Source organism: Elephantulus edwardii, unplaced genomic scaffold, assembly GCF_000299155.1.
Source record: "Elephantulus edwardii isolate Elephantulus edwardi_28Jun2011 unplaced genomic scaffold, EleEdw1.0 scaffold00192, whole genome shotgun sequence".
NCBI lineage: Eukaryota > Metazoa > Chordata > Mammalia > Macroscelidea > Macroscelididae > Elephantulus > Elephantulus edwardii.
In genome coordinates, this window is record NW_006399942.1 from 39968 (window position 1) to 67089 (window position 27122).

The 27122-nt window shown below is 36.5% G+C and overlaps 1 protein-coding gene across 1 annotated transcript in view; it reads right to left on the reverse strand.

Moving 5' to 3' along the window:
• LOC102849007 (transmembrane protease serine 11G-like) overlaps positions 1-27122 on the reverse strand; it is a 66172-nt gene that overhangs the window by 23340 nt on the left and 15710 nt on the right. Inside the window, exons 3-9 of the mRNA XM_006896830.1 lie at positions 14636-14757; positions 13797-13915; positions 10875-10942; positions 7929-8089; positions 6575-6613; positions 3744-3921; positions 2019-2278 (exon numbers count right to left, since the gene is read on the reverse strand). Of these exons, the coding sequence (XP_006896892.1) occupies positions 2019-2278; positions 3744-3921; positions 6575-6613; positions 7929-8089; positions 10875-10942; positions 13797-13915; positions 14636-14757 (947 nt within the window). The remainder of the gene's footprint in view (positions 1-2018; positions 2279-3743; positions 3922-6574; positions 6614-7928; positions 8090-10874; positions 10943-13796; positions 13916-14635; positions 14758-27122) is intronic.

The following is a 27122-nucleotide window of genomic DNA, read 5'->3' on the forward strand; positions in this document are numbered from 1 at the left end:
GCTTAATTTGGGTGTATTGCTAGAAGGTGTTATTCCTTGGACAGGGACATCATATTGGGAAAGGTGGAGGGTCAAAGGAGAGGAAGACCCCTACCTGGTGGAATGACATGGTGACTTTTGCATTGGGTTTTTGTGTGTCACGGAAATGTGAGGATGGCACAGGACAGGATTAGGTTCAGATTTTTTGTTCATAGGATCACTATGAGTCATACTTAACTTGATAGCACCTAACAACAACAACAACAACAACAGCAACAACAAAGATAGCTACATGTGTCTTCACTCCATGGGGTATTGAGTGAATCACAGAGTGTCCCTAATCATTCCTGAACTGTTTCTCTGACAAGTTGTTGTTTTTAAGTGCTATCGAGTCAGCTATGACTCATAACAATTCTATGAACAGTAAGTTTGAACCTTGCTCTGTATTGTGACGTTCTTATTTCTGTGATGCTTATCCATTGTTATAATCATTGTGTCAATCTGTCATATTAAATGTGGCAGTGTTAAGTTTAATTAGACTCTAGAAGACAAAACAACAGCACGTTGTTTTTTATTAATTCAGTCTCATGATGACTCTATGTATTTCAAAGAATAACTGTGCTCCATAGTGTATTCATTGGCTGAATTTTCAGAAGTAAATCATCAGACTTATATTCTGGAGGACTCTGACTGGACTCAAACCTCTAGCTTTCGGATAGCAGTTAAATGATTTATTTGTTTTGGACTCCTAAGAACTTCTAATTAGATTCTAGAGGAAATGTTATGGAGATGCTCAAGTGGTAGATACTTTCTATACCAAGTAGAAGTAGCTTGTTTGTCTCAGGAATTTTATTTCTTCATAGTTTCTTATAACACAATGTAAATTTCTACAGAGATGAAGAAAAGCCATCTCAGGTTATAATAACCCTGCCACATTTGGACCCAATATCAGTCAGAGTATTGTAGTGCATATTTAAGATTTGAGACTTAATAGATACTCAGTGGATAAAATTGTAATTTAGTTAACATCATAGAAACCCCTCTGACCTCAAAATAAAGACTCAGTTCAATAAGTAGACATTTAGGGCTGGTTAAACGATAAGGGGAGGGGTGGAAGCCTAACTAAAAGATTTACTTAGAGAAGAAATAGAAATTTATATTCAGAATTAAGCATACATCTCTACTGTTTAGTAAAATTTTTTGTTCTTAAGTGTCATTGACTTGATTCTATCTCATAGCAAATTTGTATGATAGAGTAGAACTTTCTGGTAAGATTTTCTAGGTTTTAATCTTTGTACAAGCTGATCATCACATTTACCTCTCCTGGAGCTACTTGGTGAACCTGAACCACTAATATTTTTGCTAAGTATTTATCTATTGTGCTACCTAAACTGGTGGCTTAGTAAGGAGAAACTGTGTTGCATTCCCAAAGGCAAGCACTTCAAATCCACCAGCTGCTCCACTGAAGAAAGATAGGTAATCTTTTCCCATGCAATTTAGAGCCTCTGAAAATCCACTGGAGGGTCTGCTATGAGTCTGTTCCAACTAAATGGTACACAAGAACAACAATGGTATGTAATAGTACAGCCAGTTTTCATAAATCATTCTATCCAGTTTTCTTGTTTGTTTTTTTTGGCTGTATTTGCATTGAGACATATTGATTTAATCTTTTATTCTATTTATTATTTTCGTTTTCTGTATTCTTTCACATTGTTGTCTAATTAACCTCATAAGCACACCACAGAGGCAGTAAATAACATGAGAAATTTCCCATCCTTCTCATACAGTGAGCCTTTAGGATTGCAATGTAGGTTCTTATCACTAGGCTACTGTTGTTGCTGTTTTTGTGTGTCATTGAGTCGAAACCAAGGTGACTCTCCAGGTTTTCAGAGGCTGTAAATCATAAGGGAGCAGATTGCCTGTCCGTCTCCTGAGGAGCAGCTGGTGGATTTGAGTCATGAGCTCTCTTATTTCATATCTTTGTTGAAATAAAGAATGATTACTTCAGTTTTGCTAGTTGTTTATGCTGAGACACTCACCATTTTTTTCCAGTGCTCCCCAACCAGTGACAAATAGTTTAGTCGTAGGGAAGACTTCAAAAGTAGCTTCTGGAAGACAGATTCTGCCAATGTTATCAGAAAACGTGACAGGGGTGGCAAGTTTCACCACAGCGATGTCATCTTCGTGCTTATGGGCAGCATAGTTTTCATGAATGATAATGGACTCCACATCTCTTCTCATCAGTGGAGGCTGGAGAGTCGTTCCAAAACTAGCCGTCCATAGTCTTGGATTTTTGTAACTGATCACAGAATAAAAGAAATACAGTTGATTCATTTCTGAAGTAATGTTGCCTGGGACTCTACAGGCTCATGGGATATAAGAGTGGGATAAAGCATATTTTTGAGAGAATACTTGACTGGAATTTCCCACTTTTTTATTTGAAGCTTCTCTCCTTGATTTGCTTTGCTCTTTTCTAGCTGGTAACAAAACCCCTTGCTAAAATATCTCCAATTACTCATAAGTAAGCAATATTTTAAAAACAAAAAATGTGTGTTATAAAAGTAAAACAGGTTAAATAAAATAGACATTTAAGTTGGCATGAATTTATATATACACATATACATTCATATCCATGTAGAGTTATATAAATGAGCATATAATTTTATAAATTGTGACAGAGAAATCTATAGAATAAAGGGTATATAATTTTTGAACACAGCTTATATACCTTTTTCTGTTTTTCTTTTTTTTTAATTTAAATTTTATTAGTTTTAATGAACATTTACAGAGATTTTTGGCTTTCATTCATTCATTGTTGCACTGTTTTCTCCACAGTTTATATACTTTTTACTCCTCTTAACATTTTATCTTATATTCTTGTTTTATATGTATTTTATTACAATATATTTTTATTATATCCCATATAGTAAATCTTCAAAAACATAGATCTCCAAAATAAAGTACAGTGCTTGGCCATGACAAGCACATGAGATAACAAGTTATAAGTGTTTTTAAATAAAATACTATTTGCAGAGTAAAAGAAAAAATCCACAGTGTATTTCAAGAAAATGGATATGTTCAACTTTGACATTGATAAAATGTTTTTTGTTAAAATTGAGAATACTAGGGAGTATAATTTTAGTTAGAATCTAAGTTATTCTCTCCAATTATTCTACTATTTAGTAACTGATGCTTTTTCCTAAGCTGACTGAACAGTCATGGGTAGTATCAGGAAGTTTAAGACATTCATAAGAAACCTTGGTGACGTAATGTCCAAGAGCTTAGCTGTTAACTGTTTGAATTCACCTAGTAGCTTCTCAGGAAAAAAGACCTATCAAGATGCTTCTATAAAGATCATAGTCTAAACTATTCAGTAGAGCAGTTCAACTTTATTATGTAGATTATTTTTGTAAGTCAGTATACATCGGAAGGTAAATACAATAAGAACACTCTTTCCATAGGAGTTCATGAGTAGTGCAACAGTTAACTTGGTGGGTTCTTACAATGTGAGCTTAATTAATAAAGGAAAGTTGAAATTTCAGGTCACTTAGAGGTGTCTTATAAAAAAAAAGGCCTGAGTTTACTTTAGAAAAATCAGTTATTGAAAATCCATGAACTATGTTTCTATTTTGATACACCAAATCAACTCAGCATTGATTGTTTAAGATGTTTATGAAGAAAATGTAAAGAAATAAGAATTCTAGGATGTGAATGAGAGAGAGGGGTGGAACTAGCACTTCTGTTGGAGGTGACTGAAGACTTACTTGTCAAAGCAGTGAGCAGCAGTCAGGAGCCACTCCTGACTGATTAAAGAGGCTCCACAGAAATGGATTCCATCTATTTGCAGGCTGGCTTGCCATGGCCAAGCAGATTTCTTTGCATCATCACCAAGGGCAATTCTTTCCATGGAAGAAGATGGGGACTCCTTCCCTATACCACAATCTGTAAGGAAATAGTACAGTAATTAGGCAAGTAGTTGTTGTTAGGTACTGTTGAGCCAAGTAAAACTTACATTGTATGAACAATTTCTCTGAACACTATCCTATCCTGTGTTATGCTCACAAACTCTGGCACACTCGAACCCATTGCTGGAGTCACTGTGTCAACACATTTGATTGAGGGCTTTTCATTCATCACTCCTCCACCTTCCGAAACATGATATACAAGGAATAACGTCTCTTGGCAAGTTACTCAAGCTGTGCTGCAATACTGAAGAAGTGTGTTCGAGGTCATCAGCTGCTCTGTGGGAGAAGGATGGGTAATCTCCTCCTGTGTGATTAACTGCCTCTAAAAAACCCACTGGAAGGTCAAATATGTTTTGATTCTGACTCTCCGGTACACAACAACAACAACGTGTGTGATGAAACTTCATTATCTTTGCTTCCAAAGAGCACTCTGGCTGCATCATCTGCAAAACATCTGTTCTTTGGACAGTCCATGGAATCTTCAGCACTCTTTCCTATTAATTCCAATTTTTTTTAAAGTTTTCTATTTTCCTTATTCTTCCTTATCATTAGCTCTCTGACACATAGCAAGTGAGAGAAAAGACCATGGTCTGAATAAAACACACCATATTCCTCAAAGTGACATCCTTGCTCTGTAATTTGGAAAAGTCCCTGACTACAGATTTTCCCAGTGCAATATGTATCCTAGCTCCTGACTGCCAGAACCAAGAGAATTGATTGTGGATCTAAGTGAGACAAAGTTGCTAATAGTCTCAGCCTTTTTTCTGCTCACCATGATGTTGCCTACTGGTTCAGTGGCAAGGATTTTTTGTTTTCTTTTTGTTTGTGGGTTCCACCCCTCCCATGTTAGATGGGTAATGTACAGAATTCATAACAAAGTTTAAGGGAGGCACATGTCATACAAAAGCATGAACACCCAATCATCATGCATATGAACCAAAAAAGGATCTGGATTTTGTTTTCCTGATGTTTGAGATGCAATCCATATTGAAGGCTGCAGTGTTTAACTTACTGCTGCAAATGCCTTGGGGTGGGGTTTTTTTTTGTTTGTTTGTTTTTAAAAAGCTTCTTTTGTATAATGTTGTTTTGGTATGCCAAAGAGTCAGAATAGACCCATAGCCAACCATCTGATGGGTTTTCAGAGGCAGTTAATTGCAGGAGGAGATTGCCCATCCCTCTCCTGCAGAGCAGCTGGTGGCCTTGAACGACATGCCTTTGAGATTGTGGTGCAACTTCTTGCCACTGGGGTACCGGAGCTCTATATAACGTGAATTCCGTTCTTTTTTTTTTACAAAATATTTTTGTTAATTTTGAGAAATTCAGGGACCTCTCCAAATTACTGAGGAACAATGATGTCAGTTTGAAGATTAAGGTAGGCTTGATTCAGACCATGATCTTTTCAATCATTTGTTATGAATCTGAAAGCTGGACAATGATTAAGTATGACAGGAGACTTGATGCTTTCGACCTGAGGTGTTGGAAAAGATTGCTAAATATCTTATGCATTGTCAAAAGAACAGATATATCTTAAAGACTATTCAGCCACAGTACTCCTTGAAGGAATATATGACAAATCTTTGTCTCATATGCTGTAGGAATATTGTTAGGAAAGATTATTCTCTGTAAAGGAACATCACTCTTGTTATAATTAGTACTATTAATGATTTTCTACATACATAAAGTGAGTGAAAACTTAATAACATTAAATAAAAGAAAATTGTAAAAAGAAAATTATGAGTAATGAGTTCTTTGACAAAGAGCAAGCATTTCCAACAGGATTACCATAAACTTTACAGATTATTGTTATGTACCATCGAGTCAGAACAGCCTCATAGCTGATCCATCAGTTGGCTTTCAAAAGCAGTAAATTGCATGGAAGAATATTTCCCATCTTTCTTTCAACTGCATGCCCTTAATTACTTACTTATTCATAATAATTGTATGCTTTTGAGAAATATTAAGTGTACAACAAGTACTTTTGGTACCAGCAGTCAGAAAATTAAAAGATGAATTGCATTGGGAAAGTCTGCTGTCAGGGACTTCTCCAAAGTACTGAAAAGCAACAATGTTAGTCTGGGCACTAAGGTGTGCCTGATACAGGCCATAGTCTTTGTAATTACTTGCTATGTGTCAGAAAGCTGGGCAATGACTAGGGATGATAGAATGAGAATTGATGCCTTTGAGCTGTGGTGCTGGAGAAGAGTATTGAGTATTCCACGGACTGCTAGGAGAACAAACAGATTCAACCTGGAGAGGGTGAAACCATGCTGCACCTTGGAGGCAAGGATTCTGAAGCTTTGTCTGACATACTTTGGGCATGTTTCAAGGAGGGATCAGTGCTTGGAAAGGAACATCATGCTTGGGAGGGTGGAGAGACAGTACAAGAGAGGAAGACCATTGATGAGATGGACTGATTGAGTGACCGGTGTAATGGGGTAGTAGGTGTGTCAGAAACAATAAGGTTGGCTCAGAATAGAAGAGGATTCAGGGCTGTTGTACATAGGGTCACTATGAGTCACCAGTGACTCGATGGCACATAACAACAACAACAAGAAAGAGATAACACTTAAAAATATATATGCTTTAAACTTTTAGATTTACAACCATCTTAGTTATATTCTTGAACTTACAACTGTTAAGAATGTGCTCGGCTTGTACTTTATTCATATCTGTAAAAAAAAAAAAAAGATTTTTCAGCAAATAAAAAAGTATCAGTTAACACACTATGCTTCCAAAATATGAAAGGTTTTGTTAGAAGGAATTGTACTACCAACAGAATACCACTTTCACCCTTTATCCCTACACCCTCTCCTAAAATAAAACACATTGCCAATAAGGTAATTACAATTCCTGGTGAGGCTGTTGGACAAAGTAAAACTGTTCACAGGGTTTCTAAGGCTGTAATCTTTACTGGGACTGACTGTCTTATCTTTTTTCCACATGGAGCAACTGGCAAGTTCAAACTGTTGTTCTTTTATTTAGCAACTGAATTTCTTAGAAACAGTACTACAGAGTTCCTGTAATTGCATTGTTGTTGTTGTTGTTATGTGCCGTCGAGTGGTTTGCGACTCATAGTGACCCTATGCACAACAGCCCTAAACACTGCTCTATCCTGCGCCAACCGCACTGCCTCTGACACACCCATCCCGATTACCCCAGTCACTGAATCAATCCATCTCATAGAGGGTCTTCCCCTCCTGCGCTGTCCGTCCACCCTACCAAGCATAATGTCCCTCTCCAAGAACCCGTCCCTCCTGGCAATAGTTTAAGGCAAGAGAATAAAATCCTACACAAAAGAGAAATCTAAATAGAGATCAAACTCTTCTTGCTAACTCTATATGGAATACAGGGATCTTCCGATTTACGGTTTATAAAAACAATGACACAGAGGATATTGCTTGCGATGAAGAATTACATCAAGTTTATGACATTTCATACCAGTTATGGAAATGGGAGTTAAAACAGAAGACATAGGGCAAGTTTTGGATATGAACTAATATATTTGGAGATAAATTTCCTTTGGTCTTTGTTTTTGTCGGGTCAATAATAGCTGACAATAACATTTCAGGATGAATATGTAGACACTATAGACTACAACATACACAGCACAGTATAGTTTTTTTATCATATACATACTAGTTAAACAATTTCATTCAGTCTTTTAGAATAAGAAGGATTCAATTACATTTGGGTTTTTGCACAAGTCTTGTTTTAGATTTCCATTAACGTAATCAAATATAATCTTTGGGTGAATGGTGTGAAGATTTGTTCAAGTAGTTGTGGTGGTGTTCAAGAATAAACACTGAAAATTGACTTCTTATGTAGTTCAGTAAGTAAGCTTTCCCCCATATATTGCTAAGAGAATAAAATTTTAATTAATTTAAAAATTTTACTCCTTCTAAAAACTTACTGTAGAGTCAGCTCTGAGTCGGTTCTAATTTGATTGTACAGTAAAACAACAACAATTTGAAAAATATTTCTTACATTTAAGGTAAGGTAATGAAGTGTCTATCCTCAGGAAACTTTCATCAGATTTCAGCTTCTGATGTAAAATGTCATCAGCTTGTTTCTTTACTGTATCTGCATTATCAGAGGAAAACTGAAATTTAAGCAATACATCTGTTGTCAAACCATTATTACTTGGCCTGAAAAACAAAATATCAGAATAAATTAGTGCAATCATAGTCACAGTAAATATGTGATGTTGTTGTTGTCATGTGCACTCGAGTCACCTGTGACTCACAGCAACCCTATGCACAACAGCTCTGAAGCCTACCTTGTCCTGGGCCAGCCTCACTGACTGCCACACATCTACCCCTAATCTGGGGTCTTCTTCTTCTGCGCTGTCCCTCCACCCTTCAAAGCATGATGTCCTTCTTCAAGGTTCAGTCCTTCCTGGCCACATACCCAAAATATGTAAGATAGAGCTTCAAAATCCTAGTCTCTTTATTCCTTGGAGTAACCCTTCTAAGTTTGATCCAGTTTGTCTCTTATGAACTTTATGGTTATGGTCTTTAATCACAGGTTTTTGATCCACCTTGAGTTGATTTTTGTGTATGTTGTGAGATGTGGATCTCGTTTCCACTTTCTGCAGGTGGAAGTCCAGTTTTGCCAGCATTATTTGTTGAAGACGTTATCATTTCCCCATTTGAGAACTTTGATTTCCTTGTCGAATATCAGCTGACCACAGATAGCTGGGTCGATTTCTCGGTTCTCAACTTTGTTCCACTGATCTATGTGCCTGACTTTTTACCAGTATCATGCTGTTTTGCTTACTACTTCTGTCTAGTAGGTTTTGAGGTCAGGGAGTGCTATGCCTCCAACCTCATTTTTGTTTCTCAGACTAACAAATACAACCGGAAATGAACAAAAAAATTTGGTAATGCCATCTCAGATGAGTCTTATAACAAAAATTTGCAGAATACTCCTGGCCTCCACAAGAAAAAGACTGATAACCCAATTACAAAATAAGCCAAAGACATGGAAAGAATTTTCACAGAGGAAGATATTTGAATGGCAAACAGACACATGAAGAAATGCTTCAAATCACTGGCAATAAGAGAGATACAAGTCAAAACCACAATGAGGTACCATCTCACTCCAATAACAATGAAAAAATTTAACAGGGCAGCAAGTAATAAATATTGGAGAGTGTGTGATGTGAAAGGAGCTTTTATATATTGTTGGTGGGATTGTAAAATGACACAACCACTCTGGAAGGCTGTTTGGTGTTTCCTCAAAAAGTGAAACATAGAAGCTCCATACGACCCAGCTGTTCCACTGTTTGGAATATACCCTGAGAAAATGAGAATCTGGGGCACAAATGGAGAGTTGTACACCAATCCTCATAGCAGCATTATTCACCATCACAAGAAGATGGAAACAGCCCAAATGTCCAACCACAAATGAAAAGATTGAGAAATTATGGTACATTCACACAATTAATACTATACAGCACACAGGAGAAATAACTTTGTAAATTATTACCTTACTTGGAAGGTATGGAGAGCATTATGTTGAGTAAACTGACTCTGTTCCATAAGGATAAATATTGTATAAAACCATTATTGTAGAATGAGAATAAGGATCCAACTGGGTTGGGGGAGGGTGGAAGCAGAGGGATGAGTATGTGCAGGGGGAGGGGTGTGGATTAATCATGGGGTTGTACAATTTGATGAGGGTGGGAGTGAGGGAAATTGAAAGAATTTGTTCTTTAAAACAATGTATTTGAGTTTTTTAAACAAACGAGTAGAAAATTAAAAGAAAAAAAAACCCTAGTCTCTCCAAGACAGATCTGTTTGTTTCTTGGCAATCCAAGGCATATTGAAGACTCTTGTCCAGCACCCCAACTCAAAGGCATCAATTATTTTTCTGTCATCTCATCCTTATTCATTATCCAGCTCTCTGGAACATAGCAAGTAATTGCAAAGACCATGGCCTGGATTGGGTGCACCTTAGTCTCTAGACTGAGATCATTGCTTCTCATTATTCTCCTGACAGCAGATTTACCTAATGTAATCATCTTTTGATTTTCTGCTTATTAGTACCAAGAGTGTTGATTGTAGAGCTGAGCAAGCTGTAACTGTTAACAACCTCAATCTTTTCTCCATTCATCATGGTTATAGCATACTATTTAAGAATTAGCAATATCATTAAGAAACCATAACAAAAATATTTCATACATTTTTGTTTCATAGACTTTTCCTCTTCATACATTAAATCAAAATCCACTGCTGCTAAATCAGTTCTGACACAACCACCCTACAGCACAGAGTAGAACTGCCGTAAAGGGTCTCTTAGGATGCAGTTTTCCTGGATGAAGACTACCACATCTTTCTGTTATAGGACATACTGATGAGTTTAATCTACTGAAGCAACCTAGTACTTCAGTACTGCACCACCAAAGCTTCTTCTTTATATATTACACAGGTATTCTTGTTTATGAAACAAGTTTATATTCAGAAACAAAAATACATCTGAAATTTCTATCATATATTTTTTGTGGAAAAATAAAAATGCAATTATTAAATACACTAACTTTATATGTGTATTGATGATTATATATTCTTAAAAAAGATATATACTTTCAATAGTTATGGAAGCTGCTTATTATAAGGAAGAAAGACATAAGACTGAGTAAAGTAGTTAAAGATTGCAAATATTTTTTTAACTGAAATGCTAACGTGTGCTAAGAAAAATCAGCAGAATACTTTCATCTCTATTCAAGTTAAAAAACTTTCATTACAGGTGTAGCAGTAATAACAATTAAGCATAATAGTGTTAAACTCCACTTGCTTTTAGTATAGATTTTTCCTTTTTTAATTTTTTAGCATAGCTTTTTAAGAACCTGTTCAAACAGTGAATAATTGATAAATAATTAAATAATATAAACTTGCCTTTTTAGCATACAAATTAATTAGCTGTGATTACCTAAAGTTGGCAACGTGAGACTTGATGTAGTAATGATTTAAACTGGATCTTTGAAATATATTGTCTATCTGAGAAAAGAGAAAATAAAACATAAAATTAATAAATATAAATTCTGCACATTTTAATACGTCACAAAAAAGTTCTTGTATAAGATCTGTGGTGATTTGAATAGCATTTACTCTGATGTTTGGATACAATCCTGTTCTTATTAAGATAATTCTTATAATTTAATGTTGATATTTTAATAACTTCTCACATGGACAAAAATAATGATATAAAAACTTTTATTAAGCCAAGTAAATTCTTTCTCTTCCTCTCATTGTCACTGAATCAACTATAGTTGATCCACCACTGGTTTTTCTGAGGCTATAAATCATAAAGGAGGAGATTGCCTACCTTTCTCCCTCTTAGTTGGTGGATTACAGCTCACAGAGAGGTGTGGTCTCTAAGTTAGTAGTACAACTTCCTATGGACTATACAATCAGAGCTCATAGTTATACAGTCAGGATAAAATGTGCCCAGAGTTGGATGAGAATTCTGAGACTGGGTTTTTGTCAAAGCTCAGTACATATAGATTTATCATTGGATGCTCACTGCTAATTAAGCTAGCTATCATTCTAATGGATTTGATTGTACAGTTTTTTAAATTTTAGTGAAAACTTTTAGGCCAAATTTTGACACAGTGCTAAAGGAGGGAAATGAAAAGAAAGAACTATTATTTTAGCACTTCTTGAAAATGCTCACGAAATATATTTTAACTTTTACTTTTCAAAAACAAGAGTGAACTGGAGGGGGAGGGGTGGGAAGGGAGAAAAATGCAACAGTGAATGAATGGAAATCCAAAATCTCCGTAAACGTTCATTAAAATAAATAAAGAAATTTTAAATGAAGGAAATGATAACTTAGCGAAAATGTGTCACTTATTTTTCACTTTAAACTTCCTGGATGGAGTAATTTCTTTGTGTGACAAATGCCTAGAGCAAATTGCTTCTTACTAAAACCACACAGTGTGTTGCAGAATCTATGTTCTTTTAAGTCTGTTTATCATCATTGAATCATCAAACTGGCTTGTCAGGAAGAAAGAATGATCCTATACCAATCCTTCTGTGAACTTGAATTTAGAATTAGGTCTACAAGTCAGAGAGATGAGGAGCCAAACTTAGAAATCAGTATATGTTTAACAAGTACTTTTCACTCCATTGATTCAGCTTTGGTAAAAAGTCCCTTAAAGGCATATTTGTTTGTTGAGTAAAAGTTCCCTAAGGAATAGTTCCTTTTAAAGTGGCTATCTTGACAAATTGGTTTTTTTTTTTAAGGAAACATGTGATGTATATATGTGCATATGATCATTGTGCATGTATATGTTAAAATTAATACATGTGTTGTTGCTGTCCTCTCAGTTCTGACATTCTTGTGCAACAAAATGAAACCTTTCACTGTCGTCACACTCTGCTTTCCTTAAGCTCAGTTCATCTCCAGGGTCTCCCTTTCTTTAAACTCCAGTTTAGCTTCTAGTTTTTACCCTTTTTCTAGAAAAATTTTGTTATAACTATAACCTACCATCTATATGAAGGATCAGCAGACTATGGTTGATGGACTAAATCTGACCTCCTGCCTGATTTTATATAGCCTGGCAAATGATGTAAGTTTGATAAAAATACACACACAAACAAGAAGAATAATTCTTTGGCAATATTTGGAAACTCTATTAAATTCAAATTTCAGGGTCCACAAAAAAGTTTCATAGGAATATAGAGACACTTGTTTATTTATGTTTTGTTTAAGATTGCCTTTGTATTATGGACATGAATAGTTGTAGAACAATTAGATACCCATAAAGTTGAAGATATTTACTATCTTTGTAGCAGAAAAAAACAAACAAAAAACCCACCTTATTCCTGGTTTAGCTACTGTATTTATTTTATTTTTGTTGTTTCCAATTACATATAGAGGGTAAGAGCAATGGTAAATTACTAATAAAACAGTAATTTATTTACTATTCATCTCTTTAATGATATTTTTAACATTTATAATGGGTATTTTTACAGTAAACCTTGACAGAAGCATTAGAGAGAAAAAGAAGGTACAGTCCTAGGTATAAAAGACATTACAAATCAAGAGAGGTAAATGTCATATAAAAATGATATAGCATGTTCTAAGAGGTACATGAGAAGTTTTTATGAGTAATGGAAACTCGTCTTTATTCAGATGCATTGATTTCCATTCTCTGTATTCATTACAGTAAGGAGCCCTAGTAGCATAGTATGTATGTATGTATTGATGAGGCTACTAACTGAAAAGTTGGAAGTTACTCTCAACTCCTCTGAAGGGAAAAGATGGGCAGCATCTCTTGTTGTTGTGAAATAAAGCACAGCAGAGATTGTGAGAACTTTACAGGATCAGGCGGTTTCAGTCTGTTGTACAAAAGGTTCTGTAAGTTTGAGCAACTCAGTGACACCTTGTGACAGGAAGAAAGTATATTCAGAACAACTCTGAGAAATGGATAAAGTTAATACTTATATTGTAGCATCAAGCAGTATGCTAAAATGAATTTCTTTACATGATAGTTTTGCCTTGGTTCTTTGAAATAGAAAGCTTGAGAGATTTTTCACCTAAGACTTCAGGATAAGATTTATTTTGCCCTAATTTTCTACCCCAGAGAGTCTTTGCCTGGTTGACAAGCATTTCCAAAATAATTGTGGCAAAAGTCCAGAACTGTAACCCTAAAAATGGTGGAAAACCCAGTCAGGGTCAAGAGAACCCTGCTATCAGGGGTCTGAGAGGAATTTGCTTTCTGTCCTCAGGGGACCGAGAGGTAGTAGATAACAATTAGATTCACTCTTAACTTGCTTCTTACTCTGACTTCTTTCTCCACAAGACTATGGTCAGGGTAGTCCTGATGCCAGCAAAGCATAGACTCACCTCATTACTGATCTCTTGTTTTAAGTGAGTACCACTTTGTGAGTATTCTACTGAAAAATCAGGATTGTATTCAATACTGGGGACCTGGAAGGAAGCTCGGTAATAATGAGGCTTCTGATCTGGAAGAGAGAGTAAGAAGGAAATGGTTTATATTTAGTTAGTTTAGGTGGTAGGAGAAGTAGAAAGAATCATAGAAAAATCCCTACAAGGTAAATAAACTCTAGACATTATTCAATAGCTGCTGGCCAATATCTCCTTCTAATTTTTAAATCAAACATTCTCATAGTCATTGTGGTCATCATTTATGTCCTGGCACAATAATGAACTATTATTGATAACTAATCATTTTCTTGATTTAATTGCTTCAAGAAAATGATTAGTTATCACTATTTGTTATTAAAATGTATTCTCACATATTCACCTCCTAGATAGAATTCCTGCTAAAATAATTTTTATTCCATTTACTAAATATTAATATGCCACAAAATAGCACAGAATGTATACCTATGAATTTATATTAGATGTTACATTGCTCAAAAGATGTCCCCCAGGGTCAAATTTTGGTCAAATTTTTGATATAAGAAGTTTTTCTCCCATGCAAGTACTAACCAGTCCCAACTCTGCTTAACTTCTGAGATTAGATGAGATTGGGTGCGTTCAGGGTGCTGTGGATGATCTATAGACCAGAAGTAATTTTCCATAAAAAGGGATTATCATTTTTCAAATGTGCAAACATTTACTCAAATAAAATTTGCTTTTGGAGATACTAGAAAATAGCAAAGTCTTGAAATAAACTGAGTGGCTTTATAATTTTTTTTAAAATACAATAACATACTTACTATATGCCAAAAAATAAACAAGGAGACTGATGGTTATTGCCAAAACCAACACAACAGCTGTGATAATGAGAGCAATCATCCATGGTCTCAGAGAACTTGTTCTTCTACTCAGTATTGGTGGCCTTTTGAAAGAGAATTTTGTATTGAAAATAGATAGGGTTGTAACACAAGAGTCAAAATTTCACACTTATTTGTTAGTATAAAATATATTCTCTGGTATTTATGGTCAACTTATAGTATTTTGGTAACATTGGAATAATTTTGTTCTATAACAAAATTGAAAAATAGTACATTTTAAACAAGCAGTCAATATTATATAGTAGTTGACTTCTAAATATGCTATTTATTTTCTGGCCCATTAGGCTGGGTACTGTGGAACTTTATTTATTGATTTATTTGTTTTTGTTGTCTTTGCAAATGAAGTAATGACATGCGGTTGGTTCATTAGCTTTAAATCACAGTGGACCTCAGAGAGTGAGGATGTTTTCATTGTTCTTTCGTTCTATAATAAAAATGTAGAGTCACAGAATGATTGTTAGAGCCTCGGAGTTGTATTAGTGATAGAGTCAGATCTTGGATTTGGTCTGTTCAGGCCTTTAAGACCAAAGGGAAATTGCTGCTTTTGACTTATGGTGTTGGTAAAGAATATCGAATATACCATGAATTTCCAAAAGAACTCTGTCTAGAAAGATGTGCTGTGCTGTGTAGAAAGATGTTCCTTAGAGGCACTGTTATTTTGTGTCATTGAGTCACCTGCAATTCACAGTGACCCTACAATAGCTCTCAACCCTGCCCCTTAGAAACACAGATGGTGAAAATTCTTGTATACTTTGCACATGTTATCAGAAGGGGTCATTCATTAGAAAAGGACATCATGCTTAAAAATGTATATCGTGCTTTGAAAAGTACAAGGTCACTGAAAGAAAGGACGACTCTTAATGAAATGTGTTGACAATCATGACTAAGATAATGAGCTTAAGCACAGGGTAGATTGTGAGGATGGCAAACAAGTTGGATCTATTATATATCGGGTCACTATGCTCAAGTTTATCAGAGGTTGTGCTCCACAGGAGAAAGATGGGCCATCACTTCCTGTGTGATTTTGTTGTTATTGTGTTGAATCCTGCCCTATTCTGTGCTATCCTCATCATCTCTTATACACTTGAGCCCATTGCTATAGTCACTTGATGAATCCATGTAGTTCGGGGTCTTCATTTTGTTGACCCTCTCCCTTTTCTGGCAACATGTCCCTATCCAAGTAACAGCCTCTCCTAGCAACAACCTCAGAAAATCTGTTCCAGGGTCATTAGTAGTTTCTTGATGGCTACACAACGCTGACAATATGATGGTCTAAGTGTAAGGAGTTGTGCTGCCAACCATAAGGTTTGAATCTATCAGCTGCTCTACAGGAGAAAGATGGACAGTCTCTTTTTATGTGATTTATAGTCTCTGAAAACACACTGGAGGGTCAGTTATGAGTTGATTCCATCTAGACAGCACATAGTAATACCACATTATCTGAAGTAAACTCATTAGCACCTAGCAGCAATGAAAATATTATTAAACTCGTAACCTATATTTATAAGGCAAGCAATTTTTAATGTATATAGCATCTAAAACATGATAACCAGAAAATGAATGAAAAGAAAGAGAATTGTAAATTGTAAAAAATTATTAATAAAATTAAGAGGAGATCATTAATATAACTAACAAACTCAAAAGAGAAATATACAAGTTTAAGTTTAGGAACACTGTGGCATGAGAACCACGTATATGATAATAATGATAAGATTATGTGTTTTGAAATATGTAGTTTTTGTTGATAATTTCATTGGATGCGGCTGTACTTACTTGAGTAAAATAATGAGTCAATTTAAAGAAAAATATTAATGTAATAGTCCCAACATTATGCAAGATATCTGGGGGCACAGTAGGTCATGATTTCTGAGCTGCAAATCAAAAGTTAAAAAATTCAGATTACCCAGCCTTCACGGAGAAAAAAGGTAGGCCTTCTTCTCCCATTAAGAATTACAATCTTGAAAACCCAGGGAAGATTTCCCATGAGTTAGAAATTACTCTATGTCAGTAAATTTTGGGTTTGGGATGAAATGCAACAATAGGAAAAATATTGACAGTAGCATGTGAATTAACAATGGATGAGAAACTCCATGTATATAGGAGAGTGTAACAAATCCCTGTACCCATCCCAGGGTCAAGATCTACAGTATAAATACAAAATCGGAGCAATTATGGAGATGAGGCATGCTGTAGTGATAGAAACATGAATAGTTCAGACAGATCAAATTCTGAGAAGCATTAGAAAGAAATATGTTTCTGCATGCAAACAGGTCAATTGCTAATTCTTGTTCTATTAAAAATTACATGTAGTAAAGAAAAGCACTCACTTTCCTTAGGATTAATGGCTGGTAGCAGTAAAAAGGAAAGCAGGCCCTAGAAAAATAATGGAAGGTATCAGGAAATTATGTGCAAGACCTGGAATTGAGAGGAGATGTGTCTGATATCCTTAAAGTATATGCAAGGAAGAACCAAACAGCAATTCTTCCACTCTAACATCCATAAATTTTAACAGCTCTTTGAATATTTAAGATACCACAAATTCAGGTCTGGGATTTTGGGAGGATCTAAAATTATTCTGGTTTACTAGGCTTTGGTGTCAAGAAGAGCATTTCAGTCTTGAAATATCTGAAATAATTTTTGAGGAACTGTAGCTAGAGCTTTGTTACAGTGTGTACTTCAAGTCAGAATCAACTCATAACTGACCCTCCAGTGGGTTTTGAGAGGCAGTAAATCACAAGGGAGGAGTTTGTCCATCCTTTTCCTGTGGAGCTACTGGATCCAAACTGCATACCTGTGGGATGTTGCAGCACAGCTTCTTATCACTAGGCCACCAGAGAGAAGGCTTAGAACTAGTATACAGGTAAGTACTGAAGAAGATATATACCACTTTTAAAAATAAAAGATCACTAGTAATTGTGATAATTATAGAGATTATTCTCTGTGCATATCAAACTCCTATTTCTGAAAACTGGAATATAAGTAAGACCTAGTCTTCTATATTTAATGATCTGTAGAACCATATTCAACAATTACTATATAATAAGTACACCACTTGCTTGTCAGTCAGTGCCTTGGAATGCTGTGCCTTGTACTTTGCTGTGAAGCTAGAAGCTTTGCCACTGGTATTTTAAATATTAACAGAGTCACCATGGCAGAGAGCTTTCTACAGAGACTTTGACTAATACACTTTAATCAGTTTATAAGGAGGGTCTAGTCTTGCCGGTCAAGATATCATAATTGGTAGAGAGTCAGCAAAAAAATGGGAAGCCTTCAGTGAGATGAAATGACACAGTGGCAGCCATTATGAGCTTAAACAGAACAGAGGTTGTGAAGCTGGTTGAGAATCAGGCAGGATTTTGTTCTGCCATAGACAGGGTCACTATGAGCTTAAGAAATTGTTGGCACTTAGCAACAACAACAATATATAAAAATCTGATAAGTGTCATAACAGAATTATGTCTATTGTGATACTAAGATTGTTGTTAACTACATTGAGGTGACTATGACTTGTAGCGATCTTCTGAACAGATCTAAATATTGCCCTAACCTGCATTGTTTTCATAATCTCACTCATGCTCATCCACATAGTTGCAGTCACTGGGTCAATTTATTTGATGGAGAATCTTCCTCTCTTTATCCAACCTCCAATCTTTCTCAGCAAGAGACTTTTCCCAAGATCTAGTCCATCCTGACAATGTATCAACGTAAGTAAGCAAAGTTTCATTATCCTTAATTCAACAGCAACTTGCACTTTCACATTTTAAAGAGGTCCCTGACAGCAGATTTCTCCAATGCAACACATCTTTTGATTTCTTGATTGCTGCTACCATGGTTACAGACTATAGTTGCTGTTGTGTACTGTAGAGGTGGGATCAAACCATAAATGACGCTCTGGGGGGTTTTCAGTGGCAGTTAATCACATGAGAGAAGGTTGTCCATCCTCCCACTACTATAGATTCAAGTAAAATTAAATCCTTCCTCTTTCCTCCATCTTTCGTGTTTCCTTTTAGCCTAGTGCTGTTTCCTTGATGTTGAGATGCAGCGTATATTGAAGGCTGTAGTCTTTGCTCTTCTTCAGTAAGTACTTCAAGGCTTCATCACTTGTATAATAATAATGTAGGTTGCTGAGGAAGCTTAATTCCAATCATGATGCCATATTCTTCTTCATAGCGTTATTGTTGTTGTTAGTTGCCATTGGTTGAATATGACTTATAGCAACGCTATGAATGAAATATGTGAGCCCAGTCCTGTCCTGCTCCATCTATACACTTCCTGACACAAGAGAGACCATTGCAGCAGTCACCGTGTCAATCCACCTGATTGAGAGTCCTCCTCTCCTTTGCCCACCCTTCACCCTTCTCAACATCATGTTCTTCTGCAAGGAATAGCATCTCCTAGCAAAATGTCCAAAGTATGACAGGAGAAGCCTCATCATTCTTGCCTCCGAAGAGTACTTTAGCTGTGCTCTCTCTCTCTGGTGTTCTTTCTCTCTCTCTCTCTCAGCTCTTTATTGGCATCTGACATATCTGTTCTCTTGCTGTCAATGGGATGTTCTTTCTCTAACACCACAGCTCAAAGGTTGAGCAAATTATTCAAAAGGCTGGATTCTTTGAAGAGGAATGTGCATTAGGATTGGACAGAGAGTCATCAGTAACCTGCATTACAGAAATACAACCTTACTTAATTAAATGTCATTCAGTAAGGACACAACCTTATTTGCTGAAAGTGAGGAGGACTTGAAGCACTTGTAGCAGAAGATCAAGGAATGCAAACTTCAGTAAGGATTGCATCTCAATATAAAAAAAATAATTAAAAAACCCAAAGATTCTTACTACTGGACCAATAGGCAGTGCCATGATGGATGGAGAGGAGATTGAAGCTGTCAACATCTTCATCTTGCTTGGATTCACATTTAACATCTTTGGTATAAGTGATCAGGAAAAAAGGAGACACATTGCACTGGGAAAATCTTCAGTTAGAGACTTTTCCAAGTTACTGAGTAGTAATGATGTCAATTTGAGGACTAAGGTGTGTCTAATTCAGGCCATAATCTATTCAATCACTAGCTATTCATTCTCAAATGAGTTGCTTAGCGTACAGAGTGAATAGGTAAGGAGAAAAGATACAACCCTGATGCACATGTTTCTTGACTTTATTTATTTTAGTTTTAAATAATAATTTTAATGAAAGTTTCAGAAAGGTTGGGTTCTATTTATTGATTGAGACTCATTTTTCTCCTCTTTCCTCCCTTCTCTCCTACCCCAATACACTTTGTAGTGCACTTCTAGTTACAGATTGTACATTGTCATATATATTATCGTCTTCAAAATTATGTACTATGTATGCATCGGAGAGCTGAACAAAAAATAGGGATTATAGAAAGAAAATATATGCCTTTGTGTTGTGGTGCTGGAGAAGAGTGCTGAATATACCATGGACTGTTAGGAGAACAAAATGTTTCATCCTGGGTAGGGTGAAACCAGGCTGCTCCTTGGAGGCAAGGATTCTGAGGCTTCATCTGACATACTTTGGCGTGTTGCAAGGAGGAACCAGTCCTTGGAGAGGGCCATCATGCTTGGAAGAGTGGAGGGACAGAGAAAGAGAGGAAGACCGTAGATGAGATGGATTGTTTCAGTGACAGGGGTAATGAGGGGAAATGTGTCAGTGACAGTAAAGTTGGCACAGGTTAGAATAGGTTTCAGGGCTATTGTACATAGGGTCACTATAAGTTGCAAGCAACTTGACAGCACATAAACACAATAACAACATGCCTAATGACACATTTCTTTCACATAGTCCTTTCTTTCCATTATTCCAGTGCAGTATTCATTACCTATCCACTCTTTTCCTGTTCTTTACTGTACCCTCATGTCAATCCTATTTTATGACAGCAGTCATAGTATTTGTCCTTTTGTGACTGAGCTGTCTTACCCATATACTCATCCATGTAGTGTAGGGTGTTACAAGTTCATTGTTTTCAATGCTGCATTAATACTCCATTGTGTGACTAAACCACAATTTTTCTGTCTATTCATTTATTAATGAGCAATTAGGGTGCTTCCATCTCTTCTCTATGATGAATAATGCTGCAGTAAACAAGGGTGTGCATTCATCTGCTGGTATCATTGCTCCGATTTCTTTAGGATATGTTTCTAGTAGTGGGATAGCTGAGTTAAATTATATTTCTCTTTCCAACATTTTGAGAAAACCCCAGAATGCCTTCTATAGTGGTTGTACAATTTCACATTCCCACCAGCACTGAATAAAAATTCCAATTTCTCCAAATCCTCTTAGCTTTTTTGTTTACTGGAGCTCTGGTGGCCCAGTAGTAAAAAGCTATGCTGCAATCCCAAATGCACACTGTTTAAATCCACCAGTAGCCTTATCCTGAAGCAGGATGAGCAATCACCTCCCATTAATTAACTATGTCTGAAAACATGCTAGAGGGTCAGCTAGGGACTGATTCCAACTTTATAGTATACAATACAGAAACAACAACTGTTGCTAGGGTGAGATGATAGCTCTTCATTGTTTTGATTCACATCTCCCTGACAGGTAAGGATTTTGAACATTTCTTCACTACTTTGCCATCTGAATTTTTTCTTTAATGCAATGTCTATTCATATATTGTGCCCATTTCGTGATTGAGTGGTTTGCCTTTTTTTGAGGCTGGTTGTTGCTGTTATATACCGTTGAGTCACCTGCGACTCATAGCTACCCTACATACAACAAACAGCTCTGAAGCCTGCCCTGTCCTGAGCCAGTCTCACTGACTCTGAAAAACCTACATTTATTTCCCTAGTTACTGTTATCAATCCATCTAGTTCAGGGTCTTCCTTTTCTGTGCTGTCTCTCCATCCTTCAGAGCTTGATATCCTTCTCCAGGGATTTGTCTCTCCAGGCCACATGCCCAAAATATGTGAGACAGAGCTCCAAAATCTCAGCCTTTCCCCTCCCCTCTGTTTCTTTTTGTTTATTAATTTTAATGAAAGTTTACAGAGACTTAGGGTTTCCAGTCATTCATCTTTGCACTTTTTTCTCTGCCCTCTCCCTCCCCCCAATTCACTCTTCTCCTTGAAAATAAAAAGAAAAAATCTTCCATTATTATGCAATCTCTCTTCCCAAGTCCACTTCAATATGCAGCCTTCACTCTGGACTTCTGTAATTACAAGAATACCCATTCATATATACCTTTTAAACAGTTGTCTCCCTCATCTGTTTCAAAGCAATATATATTATTCCTCCACTCCTCTTCTGTCTTCCCTCAACCCTGATGTCAGTCCTGTTTTGCAACAGTAGCCCTATCCAATATTTGTCCTTTTGTGACTGAAATATTTCACTCAGCATAATGTCCTCCAGGATTACCTATTTTTGTAAATAAACTAATTGTTGTTATTGATGTGCTGTCGAGTTGTAGACGATTCACAGCGACCCTGTGAATGAAAGACCTGAACACATGTATAACTTTCATCCTTTCTCCAGGTTCATACAGTTTCTGGAGGCAAGTTATTTTGGAAGTGGATGCCACACCTGCTTCCAAGCTTGTCATAATCAGGGAGCTCCACCAGACACTGTCCATAATGGGTAATCATTATTGGATTTGACATATTAGTGTCACAGTGTTCAGCTTAACAGCAACCATGAGTTACCTCTGTACAGGAAGTGGACAGACCAGGACTATACTACCTAGAAAAATGACCAAAACCAATTAAAAACAGGCCTAATGCTGTGGATTAAAGTCACCCACAAAAAAAAAAAAAGAAAACAAAACCAAAATAAACCCAACAACAACAAAACCAAAACCAAAACAAAAAAAAAAAAAAAAAAAAAACCTGTGACTGGAGAATGGTACTAAGCAGCTGTGGATTCAATGTTTAGTAGTAAAAACAATTTAATCTAACCCTGTTTGAGAAACAAAAAAAAAAAGTTTTATTTTACAGATCCTTTTCAAAACTCGTTCTCTATGCATGCTATATCTCATGTATTGAATTAGCTGTGTACCCCGATGAGGCAAAGACATCTTCTCAAAAACAAACTTTTCTTTTTATTTTTTTTTTCTCTCTTCGGAGGGGGAAGCAAGCTGGTGGGGAGGGGTGGGCAGGGAGAAAATTGCGGCAATGAATGAATGGAAATCCAAAACCTCTGTAAGAAAAATAAATAAATAAAACCAAAAAACAAAACAAAACCCTGTAGTGTACCAAATGAGATGTCAAGCAAGTGCAGCCGTCTGCAGTTACTGGTTACAAATAAACATGGCACAGTGACAGATTCTACCTCTACTTCTTTAGACCTAGGCTGTACCCCTTCTTTTCAGCATAAACACACTTTCAGGGAATGGATTATAAAATGACATACAACGCAGAGACAGAAACAAAAAGTTTGCAAATTCTATTTCTTTCTAGCTGTTCAGACACATATTTTTTTAGAGCTGAGGTTACCGTTAGCACCAAAACCAGAGCTGGCTATTAAGTAACCACAATGCTATGATAATTGAATACATGAGCACTTCTCTTAGCACATTCTTTGTTCTCTTCCTGAAGTTATAGATGTCTGTTCAGCTTGATTATCTTCTTCTTAACAAAGTTACATCTGTAACAGTCATGTTACCTGTAGTTAATTCAGTTGTTGTGTTTCTATTTGAAATGCTGTCCATTTTGACAAACAACATTATCACTCATAAAAGCCTTTCTTTTTAGCCTGCCAACTACCTGGATTTCATCATTTTGAGGAATTGAAACAGGTCTTTTAAAATCCAGAAAATCCAGTGGTCTTTCACCAACTATAAGTACATGAAGCGAAGTTTTGAGTATAAGAGGTTTAAAGGGACTTTACTGGATGAGGTCAAGATCTGCTCATCTTGAAATGCAATGTCCTAATCATATATATTCTTTTCCAGTGCACACTGAACATTCTCCAGAACAGATCATATTTTAGGTCACAAAGCTAACCTCAATAAATGTAAAAAATAAATTTCCTGATTTTCATACTATTTTCAATTCCTTGCTATGGATTTGAAAGTTATACAACAAATAAAGAAGACCTAGGAAGAATTAGTGTCTTTGAATTGTAGTGTTGGCAAAGAGTTTTGAGTATACTATGGACTGTGAAAAGAAAAAAAAAAGTAATGATGTCAGTTTGAGGACTGAGGTGCATCTGATTCAGGCCATAGCCTACCATTACTAGCTATGTATCCATGACCTGGGCAATAAATAAGGATGACAGAAAAAGAGTAGACGCCTTTGAGCTTTGGTGTTGGAGAAGAACACTGAACATTTCATGGATGGTCAAGAGAATGAAAAGATGTCTTGGGGAGAGTACAGCCAGGGTGCTCTTTGGAGGCTAGAATGATGAGGCTTAGCCTCACATACTTTGGACATATTTCTAGGAGGTGTATTCCTTGGAGAGGGCCATAACATTGGAAAGGCTGGAAGGTGGTTAAAGAAAGGAAGACTCCCAACCACGTGGACTGACAGGGTGATAGCTGCAATGGGCTCTTGTGTGTAAGGACGTGTGAGTATGGCTCAGGACAGGACTAGGTTCAGATCTTTTGTTCATACTAGATTCCATGGCACCTAACAACAACAACAACACAAAACAGAACTATAAGTAAACTGGCCCAAGAGGCCTGGAACATCACCCCCACTGGTGAGTAGCACACAGACACATGCTGGGAGTTGGTCTGGGAGACCTTGAATGACATCTTTACCAGGAAGCACCCAGATAATGGATGGGTGTGACTGGAGCCTGAGCCATCATACTAGATTTTTGTTAGAAGCAGCTTATCAAGGGAGAGCAACATACCCACCCTAGACCAAGACCTGATAATCTTTGGGCCTTGTTGAAGGAATCCCTGCACCTGTGCCATTATTTTTAGAGGTTTACTTGTTCTATGGTTTGCTCTTAAGGATATCATTTATCTGTCAGTTTTGTATCGGGTTTCTTTGCATGTTATTGTTTTTAAGAGCTTCTATAGATAAATGTTTGCTTGTCTATCATCTGCTTTTTTGGTTACAGAGCTTGTCTGTTAAATGTTGTACTAAAGCAGATTAGGACATATTAGGAAGAAGGATTTGCCATCCACATCTAAAATAACAGTAGAAAACCATATAAACAATAGTGCACTCTTAAAATATTAGGTAAAGCACCAGGGGCTGAGTCCTCTTTTGTGTTGGAAGACACAAAAAATGAGGAAAAATAGTTGTAAACAGCCACTAATAGTTGGAACTTGGAACATACAAAGGATAAATGTAGAAAAATTGGGCATTGTTAGAAAAGAAACAGAATTCTATGCTGGGAATGAAAAAGTCAAGAAAATGGAGTTGCATCCATAATAAAAAAGACCATTTTTAGATTCATTTTAAAGTACAAGGTTGTGAGTGAGAGAATACTGTCCATATTCATACAATGAAGGCTTGTCAATACCATTATCATTGAAATACATACACCAAAAACCAGAGACAAAGAGGAGGAAATGGAAGATTTCTACCAATGATTGCCATCTAAAATCGATTGAACATGTAATCAAGATTAACAATAATTGGACACTGGAATGCAAAAGTTGGGAACAGGGAAGAAGGATGAGTAGTCAGAAATATGACTTGGTGATAGAAATGAGGTTAAAAATAGAATGATAGAATTTTGTACAATCAATGATTTGTTGATTGCAAATAACTTTTATTAAAAACACAAACAGTAACTATACACATGGAACTCAGGCAATGGAATAGACAGGAATCAGATTGCTGATAACTGTGAGGAATAATCATTGGAGAATCTGAAAACCAGACCCTCTGCTGATGGTGAAATGGACTTTCAGTTACTCATATGCAAGTTCAAATTGAAGCGAACAAAAATTAAAACAAATCCATAAGAACCAAAATATAATCTTAGTCTATCCCATCTACATTTAAAAACTATTTTAACAGGGATCTCAAGTTTACAGAATCCTACAGGGTCTCCACAAGAAAAAGATTGAAAACCCAGTAACAAAATGGGCAAAGGACATGGAAATACTTTTCAGAGAGCAAGATATTTGGATGTGCAAGAGACACATGATGAAATGTTCAAAATCACTGGCAATAAGAGAGATGCAAATCAAAGCGCAATGAGATACCATCTCGCTCCAGTAGCAGTGGCAAAGTTTAACAGGGCAGTAAGTAATAAATGTTGGTGAGGATGTGGAGAGGTAGGAACTCTTATAAAGTATTAGTGGGATTGGAAAATGCCTCTGGAAGGCAGTTTGGTGCTTCCTCAAAAAGCTGAACATAGAAATTCCAAATGACCCAGTGATTTCACTGTTTGGAATATACCCCTAGAGAATGAGAATTGAGGCACAAACAGAGACTTGTATACTAATGTTCATAGCAGCATTATTCAGCATTGGAGGGACATGGAAACAGGCCAAATGTCAAACCACATCCTAATGGATTGAGAAATTATTGTACTTTCACATGATGGAATACTACAGCATGAAGGAGCAATGATTTTTTGTAAATTACTACCTAAATTGTGAGAGATTAGAAAGCATTATGCTAAATGAACTAACTCAGCCCTATAAGGACAAATATTGTATATGACTGTTATTGTAGAATGAGTATAAAGCTCTAAGATGGGGGAAAGCAGAGGGCTGAGGATGGGCATGGGGTGGGGGTGGGCATTAATCTTAGTATCATAGCCCAACTTGATGGATGGAGGGAGTGAGTGAAGGAAAGGGCAAAGAGCCATGTGAAAAGCAATGTATACAAAATTTGTAAATAAACCAATTGTTATTGTTCTTATATGCCATTGAACTGCTTGTGATTCATAGTGACCGTATGCACAACAGTCCTGAAACCTGCTCTATCCTGTGCCAACTTTATTGTCTCTTACACACCTAACCTCATTACCTCAGTCACTGTATCAATTCCTCTCATCGATGGTCTCTCTCTTTCTCCATCCCTCCACCCTTCCAAGCTGATGTCTATCTACAAGGACGAGTCCTTCCTTGCAACATGCCCGAAGTATGTCAGACGAAGCTTCAGAATCCTTGCCTCCATGGAACAGGCTGGTTTCACCCTCTCTAGTAAAAACTTGTTTGTTCTTCTGGCAATCCATGATATACTCAACAGTTGGTATATATTCAACAGTTGGTATATTCTCCAGCACCACAGCTCAAAGGAATCAATTACACTTCTTTCATTGTTATACAATCCGTCCCCTCAAGTCCACCCCACTATGCAGCCTTCACTCTGGGCTTCTGTAAAGACAATAATACCTAATCATATATCCCTTTTAAACAGTTCTCTCCCTTATCTGTTTCAATTCAGTATACATAATTTATCCCATCTTTCTCAGTCTCCCCCATCCCTGATGTCAGTCCCAATTTATGACAGTGGCACTATACAGTATTTGTCCTTTTGTAATTGAGTAT